At 40.6% G+C, this 12,932-nt stretch overlaps 1 protein-coding gene across 1 annotated transcript in view; it reads right to left on the bottom strand.

Annotated features, from left to right (window-relative positions):
• Window positions 1–1,657, bottom strand: part of LOC306915925 (uncharacterized protein) — a gene marked incomplete at its 5' end in the record, with an annotated part of 36,833 nt that extends 35,176 nt beyond the window's left edge. Inside the window, 2 exons of the mRNA XM_079493594.1 lie at window positions 525–1,096; window positions 1,510–1,657. Coding sequence (XP_079349720.1) covers window positions 525–1,096; window positions 1,510–1,657 — 720 coding nt within the window. The remainder of the gene's footprint in view (window positions 1–524; window positions 1,097–1,509) is intronic.
• Window positions 1,658–12,932: the final 11,275 nt, after the last annotated feature.

The following is a 12,932-nucleotide window of genomic DNA, read 5'->3' as shown; positions in this document are numbered from 1 at the left end:
ATGCTGGAACAAACCCATCCCTGTGCCAAATAGAGCTGTTCCATCATAGTCGATTAACCACTTAAAGCCTAAATAGTAGGCCTATTACTTCATTGACTGGGGTCCACCATCATTAGCCCCTCATTTTCGTCCTCTACACTAAAAGTCCTCGCAAAAAATAACCATGGCTTTCGTGCAACACTGTCATACAACAAAGGGGAAATAATTCCATGTCTGATGTAAACTCTATATATCCCTTTGATTCTGCCAGTCGATACTGTAAGTTTCAAGCCAGTAGCCATTGTGGACTCAACATTAGGATCATCAGTTCTCAACCTCACCAACCTGAAAGGTCTGGTCTCTGCATGATTGTATGCAGACTAGAGACAGACGAAATCAACTAACCAAATAGTCGAACAATTCCTATCATTATTATTCGACTGTGTTTAGTCGAGGACAGCCCTATAGTGCCAACTCTGAATCTTTGTAATGTAATTAAATGTATTTCTCCATTTTGCTTGATGAAAATCAAACGGCATACTTACAATTTCTGTGAGGATTTTCTCTATGATGTTCACATCATGCAAGTAGTGTAGGTAGCGGGAGGCCGGGGGGCTGGCGAGCAGACTCAGCTTGTCCATGTTGGTCGGCTCGTTTTTCGTCCCGGTGATGCCCACGGCGAAGAACCTTATGCCCTGGTTCTTGGCGTCGGCGACGGGCGAGAAGATGTCGGGATTCTTGGGGTGGGTGATGCCGTCCGTGAACAGTATGGCTACCTTGATGCTGTGTCTGGGAGACTCCTCGTACATCCTGGTCATGTTGGTGATGGCGTAGGTGGTATAGGTGCCCTGGCCGATGTAGGGGACGAGCGCCACGCGGGCCTTGAAGGCATCCGTGCCGCGCCACTCCCTGAACGTCATCACGTCCGTGACCTTGCTGCTGTACTGCAGCAGGGCCACCCTCCAGCTCAGTCTGCGACCCCGCTGGGGCCGAAGACTCTGCAGGCCGTCGACCAGGTCCAGAGTGAAGCGCTTTTCCTGCTCGTGGTTGTCCTTGGCGCTCTCGGAGCTGTCCAACAAGAAGGAGAGCTCCAGGCCACAGTCCTCGTCTAGAATGGCTGTGTGGTATGCACATAAGAGAGCATGGTTCGACAGACTCACTCTGTCTTCAACTTTTTCAAAATGTTCCTAAATTTATCAAAACCTTCATCATTTTCGCCTGGTCCACATTTTTCACTCTACAACATCAAATAGCCAATCTAGAATCTCACAACACGTCACTTTGTGACAATATAGATCGGCTATTTACGACGAATGCTTCCCTAGAATAGGGATGCTAAGGTTCAAGTGGTTAATATGGCCCTGTATCACAGATACATAACGGATTTGGGTAGTTTGACCTTCCTCGTGACATAATAAATAATTAGCACCAGTAATGTCAATCAGTCATGTCACCAGTAATGTCACCAGTTGCAGGTGCAGCAACCAGAAACACAATGTAAATAATATTTTCATGGTATAAGTGTCTTACCTTGTCCATCATGAATACTTGCAGCCTGTGGTTTATTATTCCTGGATTTCTTACTGGGTTGTCTCTCGACTCTCTCGTAGTATTCCTGGGAACAGACGCTGGTCAGCGCTGTGATGAACAGCAACAGCTTCATGGTGGGACACACCATTGTCCCAACTGTTGAAAGAAAGTCTAATATTAATCATCACCACCACCACTACTTCATTGTAGTTAATTGGTACGGATAACTGTTTAAATAAATATATATATATATATATATATATATATATATATAATGTATAATAGTGATAGTTTTTGCTTTAAATGTGCAATGAATTTAGGTTATTTGATCTTAAACAGATTATCTTAACCACTAATGTATAGTATACTTCATCGTATACGTACAGTGAGAATAGCAAATCTACAAGCTCACATGTCATGATGCAATTTGTTGTGAGCGTATAGATCTGAAACATTTTTGCCTATAATGACCAAAAATAGACTCACAGTTCAGTTGAGAATGCTGCAACTTCTACTACTTCAATATCCTGTTTTGAGGGCAGATGAAAATGGTCAAATTGAATCCAGGTGAACAGCAGTCAGCTCCAGTTAGTTCATTGATTGTACAGCGGTAGAAGCAGCAGCAGAGCTGTGAGCCATTCTGGGGTGCAGAGAGAGACTGTGAGCCCCTGGGTCTCTCCCCTTGTCTTTTATGAGAGAGGAGAGGAGGAACCTACCCCGCCGTGGCCTGCCAAGCCTTGCCAAAGCCTCTGCTCTGCCCTCAGGCAATGGGACGGCTGGAGTAAAGTTTACAACACTGAGGTGCTGTTTGAAGATTTATGCCCAAACATTTCCTGAAATAAAGCAATTCACACAATGGAAATAGAAGCACATAGATTCTGTAGCTCTATCAAATTGGTCTATACTTAAATAAAAGTGAAATGGAAGGCTGTGAAGTAAAAGGATAATAAAATGTCACTTTTACTATAGCTATAATGATGCGCATCAGCTGCATGTGATCAGTATGTGACTCAGTTAAGTATACTTTGGCACAAATTAGTTTTTTTAGTTTAGTTTAGTTTATTTCGAACCTTTCACAATACAATACATACATAATACATTATACACTTGAGTGGCCCGAAAAGGTGTTAGGCTGAAGCTAAAAGCTTATAATTGCCTACCCTATTGGTTTACAGAACCAAATAAAAAAGAAATAATAATAATAATGATAATAAAGCTGACAAAACTGTCAGACAGTAAACTAAGAAAATAACATAATAATAGTAATAATAATAGTAATAATAATAATAATAACTAGAAAAAGTGCCCTTCTGGGCACAGGTCTCCACCAGGAAGATAGGAGTGTGTGATGTTTGGCAAAATGTTTAGGAGTAATATAAACATGTTTTTTTGCAACAATTTTCTTCATTTTGTTGAGGAAATGCAGAGCCAGATCACTCATAGAATCTCTGAGGATAGAATTGTGGATGAGCAGGACATGTGCAGCATTTTGAACGAAACGAGCCACTCCTGAAAATTTTAGAAGGCAATGTTAGCCAATCAGTGTAGAATCTGATAAATCCAACAGACTCGTCTTGATCACATGACTACAGAGATCATGTGTACCGATTTGCGTGAGATTTGGATGAAATCTGTGCGACTAACATAAGCAATGTGTTTAGCAGAAATCGGCCTCATGGTGGCGCTATAACCGGCAGATGTGGAGGGATGCAGGGACAATGTTTTTCCATGGCCTCTAGGGAGTGCGCATACATAAGTTGTATACAGATTGATGCAGTTATAGCTAAAAACAGGAATTGGCCTGTTATAGCGCCACCATGAGGCTGATTTGGAAAAGAATGAGTGGCATGTCGTCCTCTGCCTAGTGGAAATGTGTGTGTATAATTTCAGGGAAATTGCACACTGTGTTTGGGATTTGTGGCATTTTGTTCGAAACGGACCAATCATGTGAGCTTTGGAAGCCAATATTAGCCAATCAGGATGGAAGATGGGAAATTGTGCAGATCTGTGTTTATCACGTGACTATGGAGATAGTGTATACCGAATTGTGTGATGTATGGATAAAATGTGTACGAGTAATCTACAGAAATGTGTTTTTCCTAAATCGGCCTCATGGTGGCGCTATAACAGGCCGTTGAGGAATATTTGGGGCAGAGGTTCATCGTTGGCATCCATGGAGTGTGTGTGCACAGTTTGGCATGGATCGGGCCAACGGTGGCGGAGATTAGCTGATAACGGACGGACGGAAGGACGGAAGGAAGGACGGACACAAACACACACACACACACACGGACGGAGTGCAAAACATACTCTCTCCCCATGCCTTCGGCCTGGTGGAGACAATAATGAAATGAGTTCGTGTATAGAATGATAAGACTCAGACCCTCTATGGTGTTGCTCACCAAACATGCTCACCAAACATAATAGTATTGCTTTAGTACAATTTATAACACGTCTTTGTCCTATAGACTATAGTGATCAAAGTGCTATTTTATTTAATTGTAACTTTTGAAACATGATTTCTTTCGTAGTGAAAGCAATTGCGTATCAAGTTAGTACAGGTCAGCTGGACAAGAATGGCTGCAAATCTCAGTTTTATAATTTGGTCACTCTCTGTCTCTGTCTGTGTACTGTAGCTGTGTGTCCGCCGTGCACGCATGTGTGTGCTCCATAGGGGACAGGAGCATTCTACCCAAAGAAAGACATATTATGGGCTCCATTTTTGTCACCGCTAAACCCCTTATCCCTAAACTTCTTTGCCTTGTTTTACTATCTTGCAAAACATTTTTGAATAGTTAAAATGGCCAGTCTACAAGCTCACAACGTGTCATGTAGATTGGCTAGTTGAACTATTCAAACATGTTTTTCAATAGTAAAAAAAGAAATCCCACCCGTGTGAACTGAGTGGTGCAAGGTCTTATATAGCCTGATCAGCTGTGGTCTGACGTAATGTCAGTGACCATAGTAACCATGCTCATTCTTTTGAGGGACAGGTACACAAACACACACACACACGGGTACTAACAAAGCCACTTGTTGGAGTGGTTTGCACCACTCAAAAATGCAAAGAAGTTTAGGGATAAGGGGTTTAGCGGTGACGAAAATGGAGCCCATAATCTTCAACCTATAGGCTACTGCTGTACATGGTAGTCTTGCATGATTCAGATTAGCATTGGTTAGCCTTGTACTAGGGACCACTTTTAGGGCTGTAAGGGACTAAGTTAGGGACTAACTTGAATACTAAAGTTAGCTAAACCTCAGGGAATCATATAGGGATCCTCCCTAAGGTTCAGGTGTATTCAGGGAAAGTGTCCTTTGCACTTGGATGAGTCAATAGCAGAGGGTAGCATATTATTTGGATGAGTCAATAGCAGAGGGTAGCATATTATTTGGATGAGTCAATAGCAGAGGGTAGCATATTATTTGGTATTGTTGACGGTTTGATTTATCGCTGAGCTGTTTATAATTGAAGTAAAGTCAACATTGTAGCGATACTTAATATGGAGTGTTAGGCCTACCGTCTATTGAAATCTCTCCTCCGCAACTCCTCTGCAATTTTGTGTCTAACTCTTAAAGCCGCACTTTTAACCATTAAACCATAATACTTCTTTGACCGGGGTCCCCTCAGGGGTCTATAAAAGAAAAATCACACATGTGTGAAGTGAGGGGCGCTCTTATCATCTTACAACATCTTACAACATCGAGTTTGTGTTAGGGACTATTAAAACAAACAATAATTTCTATTCATTGTCAATGGCGTTTTTAAAACAAACATTGAACTATAAACAAACATTAAACCTGTATTTAGGCGCCCCTGAAAAACATGGGGGAAATTCGGTTTCAGCTTCACCATCAGATGGCTGCTCAGATATTTATGATGAGTGGAGGGAGGGAGTGGAGAGTGGAGGGAGCAGAGGTTAAATGTTTTGCTGCTGGACGCGTTCCATAATAACGCCTCGTATGCACTTCAACACATAGACCAGGGCTGGGAGGAGAACCGTGCGTGCGTGTGTATGTGTGTGTATACTGTGTGGGTGTGTGTGTGTGTGTGTGTGTGTGTGTGTGGACTTAGACAGACAGACAGACAGACAGACAGACGGATTTATGAACGCCATCACTCCGTTTTTCTCCGAAGTAGCTACACTGCGTCTTGAATACACTCCCTTCATACTTATCACTCCCAATGGTTCGCTGCCATTTGACCTGAATGATGCAGTAACCTACTACATTGTTTGATGGTGGCTCCCCCTGCTGGGACAACGCTGTTTTGCTTTGTACCCATGCACACACCCTTCAGTCAAAGTGATGGTGGCTCCCCCTGCTGGGACAACGCTGTTTTGCTTTGTACCCATGCACACACCCACCAGTCAAAGTGCATCATCTGGATGAATGTTCATTTGTAGGCCTACCTTTCAATCTTTCATGAGATGAAATGCAGCTCAAAGTGCTTTACAGAGCAATAAGGAAAAAGAAAAAAAATCACAAATCACACATAATATGTGTGATTTGTGATTTTTTTCTTTTAGATATTATCTAAGTGATTAGATATGTGAAATATGTGACATATTTTCAACCAAAAGATATTATCCACATTATCATCTCCTCAAGAAAATCAACCAGCTTTGTCCCACCAAAATGTCATACACATTTTCACCACCAGAATTATCCTAATCAACCATCATACCATTTCCCCTAATTAAACTGGTATCCATGCTTACAACAGCAACAGAGAAAGTGTGAGAGCGAGAGATATGTTAATATCTCTCGCTCTCTCACACTTTCTCTCTATCACTGCACTAACTCTCGCTCAATGAAGGCACACAGTCACAGTCACATGCGCGCACGCACGCACGCACGCACACACACACACACACACACACACACACACACACACACGGTGGCGGAGGAAACCATGCAAGGCACCAACCTGCCACTACAGGAGCATTTAGGGGTTCCGAATATTTGCTCAAGGACACTTCGACGCTAACTCTAAGTTTGACACTAAATTCGATCCACAGGGATCGAACTGGGAACCATCCTGTCACTCTAACAGGCCACTCTGACTCTACCACATTAAAACCACAAGTCCCATCCATGTCCTATATATGGACCTTCAGAGCTTTCCTTAAACACATTATCCTGCAGTATGAGATCTCCAGCTCTGCTTCTCTGATCCTGTTCTCCACCAACCAGCATCACCTTCACCTCTGGTAGACTCTGATGTTCTCCTGACGCACGCACACGCACACGCACACGCATGCGTTTTCATCCATAGGGGGCGCCGCAAATGCGAAAAATTGAACAGTTTCTTGCAGAAAAATGATTTTTGGGGGGATAAATCCCCTCCGAATTACTTACGCATGATCGCAGGGGTGACGCAACATTGCAATTGGCTGGCAATATCAGTGGGAGGGGCATATGTAAGCCACTGCGGCAACGACACATTTTTTAAAATTGCGACCTTTCTAGTTATGTCTGTTTAGAGGAGTATTAAATTAAATGAAGATACCTCGGCTGTCTCTCCTGCCATACTTTACCTTTTGGACCAGGACAAAGTCACAGACTTCTATAGGTATCTTCTAACTGCACTGCAAACCAACAGTCTTGGGTTGGAAGTTGAGCTAAATTAAAGCCTACATTCATTGTAAACAACACCTGTGCTGTGAACAAAACACATTTTGACCTGAGATCAGATTCTAAAAATGTTCTTCTTCATCCTGACAGTTTTCTGAAAAAGCCATGTTTCTATGTCAGTCGTTCTTCGATTTTTCAAAAATAGCAGACCTACAAGCTCGTAGGGCGCCACTCGGTGGCGCGCTATGAGCTTGTAGATCTGCTAAAGCATAACATAATGCTAACACCAAAAGGCGTTCCCGCCCAAAATGGGTTTTAATGAACTGAAAATGAAATCGGGAATCCTTAGAAATTCTGCTACCAGCCCTGGTTATAATTTCAAACTTCATTGTATGAATTTCTCATGACTTTATGGCCGGGCCATAAATAATACAGTTTATTAAAGGTATATTCAGTGATTTCGCTTCATTCAAATATCACTTATTTTTTCTTATTTTTTCGATAATCCTCCCTACTATAAAGTGTGCTGACCATAAGGAGTTCCTCCCTGTCCCCAGTGAGCCCCTGGGGTCAAAAAACCCTAGTTTCGGTTTGGGCTTTGGGTGGCAAAGCCTTCATCCAATCAGGATGAGAGGGGCCTTCCTCCAATCATGATCAAGTGGGGCGGGCATTATATTGAGCACCGCTGATACAGAAACATGAGGTTTTTCAGAAAATTGTCATGATTTAGAAGATATTTTTTAAATGTGGACGTCAGGTCTAAATGGATGAATGTGTTAATAAACTGCTCTGAACATCCTGTGGAGAAGATAGAATGTCAAATTAACAGCTTTCAAACACAAAGTTTAAACTTTTAGAGATTTGTCCGTTTCAGAATTCAGATTAATGCACAATATTAATCCCATATTAATGTCACTGTTAAGCCCAACACACACCGTCTGTGAACGCCGCACGTCCGTGGCTCAAATGGGTCTGAGAGGCTAAATGTCATCAAATGGTGGTCCGTGGCTCAAATGGGTCTGAGAGGCTAAATGTCATCAAATGGTGGTCCGTGGCTCAAATGGGTTTGAGAGGCTAAATGTCATCAAATGGTGGTCCGTGGCTCAGATGGGTCTGAGAGGCTAAATGTCATCAAATGGTGGTCCGTGGCTCAAATGGGTTTGAGAGGCTAAATGTCATCAAATGGTGGTCCGTGGCTCAAATGGGTCTGAGAGCTAAATGTCATCAAATGGTGGTCCGTGGCTCAGATGGGTCTGAGAGGCTAAATGTCATCAAATGGTGGTTCCGTGGCTCAAATGCCAAATAACTAATGGACCTTGATGTGAAAAGAGTTGAAAACCACTGCTATATTGTGACAGAAGGACAGAAGCTCCTCGTGTGCCACGCTGTAAAAAGACGGACTAGCCTACAGCAGCTGTTCCCAAACTGTTTCATATCAAGGACCCCCAAATTGACATGTATTACCGAGCGGACCCCCGTTTGAAACGATACAGCAGCTATAGGGACCCCTATGCTAAGAGGAACATTTCTACGGCTCAAGCCAGTGATTCTCAACCCGTTTAATTTCAAGGACCCCCCGTTTGACATGAATACGTTTTATGCCATTAAATGCTCATTCAATGGCATCTCTGGGACCCCCAATTTATATTGTAAAATCAATGTTTATTTAACTCTGAGAGTGTACAAATGGAACTAATGGACAACCCTAACAAAATGGACCTAACGGGTACATTTTGTTCCATTTGTACACTCTCAGAGTTACAGAGAATACAGACCCTTGAGGGTCCATTTGGTTCCAAACTATCATTTAGCTGGGGACCCCCTGGAACTCCCTCAAGGACCCCTGGGGGTCCCCGAACCCACTTTGGGAACCACTGGCCTACAGTGAAGTTAATGATTACACAGTTTATGACTTACAGGAATTGTCTGGAGGTCTGAAGTTTAGTCAGGACTTGTGACTTCAATGACACACCTTGTTGGCAGGTAAGCATTCTGACTATGAGAACATCTTTGAACAACAACAGTACAAATATGATTATTTATATGGAGTTACATACTGTAAGTGTTTTAAAGGTGGGCCGCGTGATATTAATAGTAGGCATGTAACGATTCCCTCAACTCACCATACGATTCAAATCACGATATTAGATTCAACGACTTTTCACTAAAATACATTTCTAGACAAATGACCGAAAAAACCTTTGTATTATTATTTCTCTTACACAAATGCAGTATTGTCTTCTTTTTAATTTACAATACTGTTTGTTTTCAATACTGTAACAAACGACAGCTAGGATTATTTTATTTTATTGTATTCTTTTTGAGGGAGAGCGAGTGCATTTTCCAGCAGCGGCCACGGCAGCCGCGGGGAGAGGAGGGAAAGTTATGACTAGCAATATTATTAAATTATTAAATTAAATACTTATTGTCTGAGGTCGTTAAGAAAGCATGCATTCATATTCCTGTATTATTTCTGAGGTTGTTTTGTAAGCATTATGAGTGACAGCGGCTGAAGCAGCTCCACTTCCACTTCCAACAAACCATGTGCAACCCAGATTCGGCACAAACAAGGGAATAAATTAATTTCGCTCCTATGCCACCAAAATGTGGAACGCCCTATACCAACAGTCATTAAGACATGCAAATCCCTTGACTCCTTCAAAACCGCTCTCAAAGGGCACCTATATGGACGGCTGCAATTCTAAACTGGCCCCCGTAAAATCTGAATCCCCCCCCACCCAACCACCCCCTTTTCCCCTCACTGTATATGTTTCTTTTCCCTTTTTACCTCCTTTATGATGAATTCCTGTTCTGTTCTTTGGCTATAGAAGTGTATATACGTCTCTAAATGTTATGATGAATTGAACAAGGTGAACCCTCTTGTAAACAAGCGTAATTCTTTATTGGGTCGTCCACTCACAGTTAACAGTCTTTGTATTGAGTTGTGCTTGAAATGTACTGTAATTCTGTAAACTGTTAATAAATATTGCAATCAAAAAACTGCCAGTGAGTCAGTCAGGCGGCCGTCGCTCTGTGGTGGATTAGGAAGCATTATACAGTGTACAGTATCTGATCAGAGGACTGTATGTTAGACAGCAGATCAAGAGACATGTGTTAAAATGGTTTGGGATTTAATACCTTAATTATAATTATATCTCCATTTAGTAGTTAGTCTTTTCTGACAGACATGCTTTTTCAGGCCTGAAGCCAGTGATGTAGCTCAGTGTAGCTGTTTTAGATTAATATCAGTGTAGCTGTTTTAAATTAATATCAGGGTATTTAAATTAATATCAGGGTGAACATGCATAAAGGGAGTGGCGACGTGAGGTTAACGCCCTTTAATGCAATCAGACTTTTCTGTGAGGATGTATGGGCTGTCAATCAGATAGGCCTTTTCTGTTTGGATGTATGGGCTGTCAATCAGATAGGACTTTTCTGTGTGGATGTATGGGCTGTCAATCAGATAGGACTTTTCTGTGTGGATGTATGGGCTGTCAATCAGATAGGACTTTTCTGTTTGGATGTATGGGCTGTCAATCAGATAGGACTTTTCTGTGTGGATGTATGGGCTGTCAATCAGATAGGCCTTTTCTGTTTGGATGTATGGGCTGTCAATCAAATAGGACTTTTCGGTTTGGATGTATGGGCTGTCAATCAGATAGGACTTTTCTGTGTGGATGTATGGGCTGTCAATCAGATAGGACTTTTCTGTGTGGATGTATGGGCTGTCAATCAGATAGGCCTTTTCTGTTTGGATGTATGGGCTGTCAATCAGATAGGACTTTTCTGTGTGGATGTATGGGCTGTCAATCAGATAGGACTTTTCTGTGTGGATGTATGGGCTGTCAATCAGATAGGACTTTTCTGTGTGGATGTATGGGCTGTCAATCAGATAGGACTTTTCTGTTTGGATGTATGGGCTGTCAATCAGATAGGACTTTTCTGTTTGGATGTATGGGCTGTCAATCAGATAGGACTTTTCTGTGTGGATGTATGGGCTGTCAATCAGATAGGACTTTTCTGTGTGGATGTATGGGCTGTCAATCAGATAGGACTTTTCTGTGTGGATATATGGGCTGTCAATCAAATAGGACTTTTCTGTGTGGATGTATGGGCTGTCAATCAGATAGGATTTTTCTGTGTGGATGTATGGGCTGTCAATCAGATAGGACTTTTCTGTGTGGATGTATGGGCTGTCAATCAGATAGGACTTTTCTGTTTGGATGTATGGGCTGTCAATCAGATAGGACTTTTCTGTGTGGATGTATGGGCTGTCAATCAGATAGGACTTTTCTGTTTGGATGTATTAAAACCGTTTAATATAATTACCATATCAGAAACGTGGATTGATGTTGATAAAGGTGTGGATTTCGAGTTGGCGGGTTATGAATTTAATTATATAAATAGAAATATTAAAGGTGGAGGAGGGGTAGCTGTGTATGTGGACTGCAACTTGAACTACAAAGTGGTAGAAAATATGACAACTGTGATTGATAACTTAGTAGAATGTTTAACAGTCGAAATAATTGTAGAAAATAGTAAAAATGTATTAATTAGTTGTATTTATAGAGCACCAGATACTAGTATTGAGGTGTTTAAGGACTGGATAGAAGAGATGTATACATTAAATAATCAAAAAGTACTATTTATATCTGGTGATACTAATATTGATCTTTTGAAATCAAACAATCATAGAATGACTGAGGAATTTATTAATACCATGTACAGTTTAGGCTTACATCCAAACATTACCAGACCCAGCAGGATCACGCCCCATAGTGCTACATTAATAGATAATATATTCACTAATGATATAGATAACAAAACAATGAGCGGACTATTAATTAATGATATAAGTGATCATCTACCTGTTTTTACCGTCTATGAATGTAATTTTAAAAGAAATAGGTCAGACTGCAAACTCCAATTTAGAAGAGTAAGAACGGATGATGCCATCAATGCACTTAAGAATGATTTAAATGCACAAGATTGGGAATCTATATATACAGTAAATGATATTGATAGTGCATATGATAACTTCTTAAAGATATTCAATGTATTATTTGATAAAAATTGTCCACTTAAACAGTATAGCAGAAAACAAAATTATATAGACCAACCATGGATTACTAAAGGACTACAAAATGCATGCAAAAAGAAAAACACTTTGTATAGAGAATTTATTAAAAGAAGAACTAAAGAGGCAGAAGATAAATATAAAAAATATAAAAATAAGTTAACAAATATTATAAGGAGATGCAGGAAAGATTATTATAGCAAACTATTAGATAACAATAAAAATAATATTAAAGGAATATGGAATATACTAAATAGTATTATTAGAAATGACTCTGGGAATGTAAATTATCCGCAATATTTTTCTGATAAGGGCACTAAAAATTATAATAAGGAGGAGGTAGTAAATAGTTTTAATAATTTCTTTGTAAATGTAGGACCAAAATTGGCTGAAAATATTTCTGATCCTGTGACATCTGAGGAATACACTGATAATATCATAGAAAGGAATCCCTGTTCAATGTTTCTTACAGCAATAGAGGAGAGAGAAATCATAGACATTGTTGATAACTGTAGTAATAAAATGTCCACTGACTGTAATGATATAGATATGAAACTAGTAAAGAAGATAATTGGAGGGATTTCTAAACCATTAACATACATCTGCAATCTATCTTTTCAAACTGGTACATTTCCAAACGGCATGAAAATAGCTAAAGTCATACCACTGTTTAAATCTGGAGACAGACACAACTTCACAAATTACAGACCTGTATCGTTACTTCCACAGTTCTCCAAAATTTTAGAAAAACTGTTCAACAATAGATTAGATA

Source organism: Electrona antarctica, assembly GCF_951216825.1.
Source record: "Electrona antarctica genome assembly, chromosome: 2".
NCBI lineage: Eukaryota > Metazoa > Chordata > Actinopteri > Myctophiformes > Myctophidae > Electrona > Electrona antarctica.
Note: the sequence above shows the minus strand (reverse complement) of the source record. Positions and strands in the feature narration are given on the sequence as shown.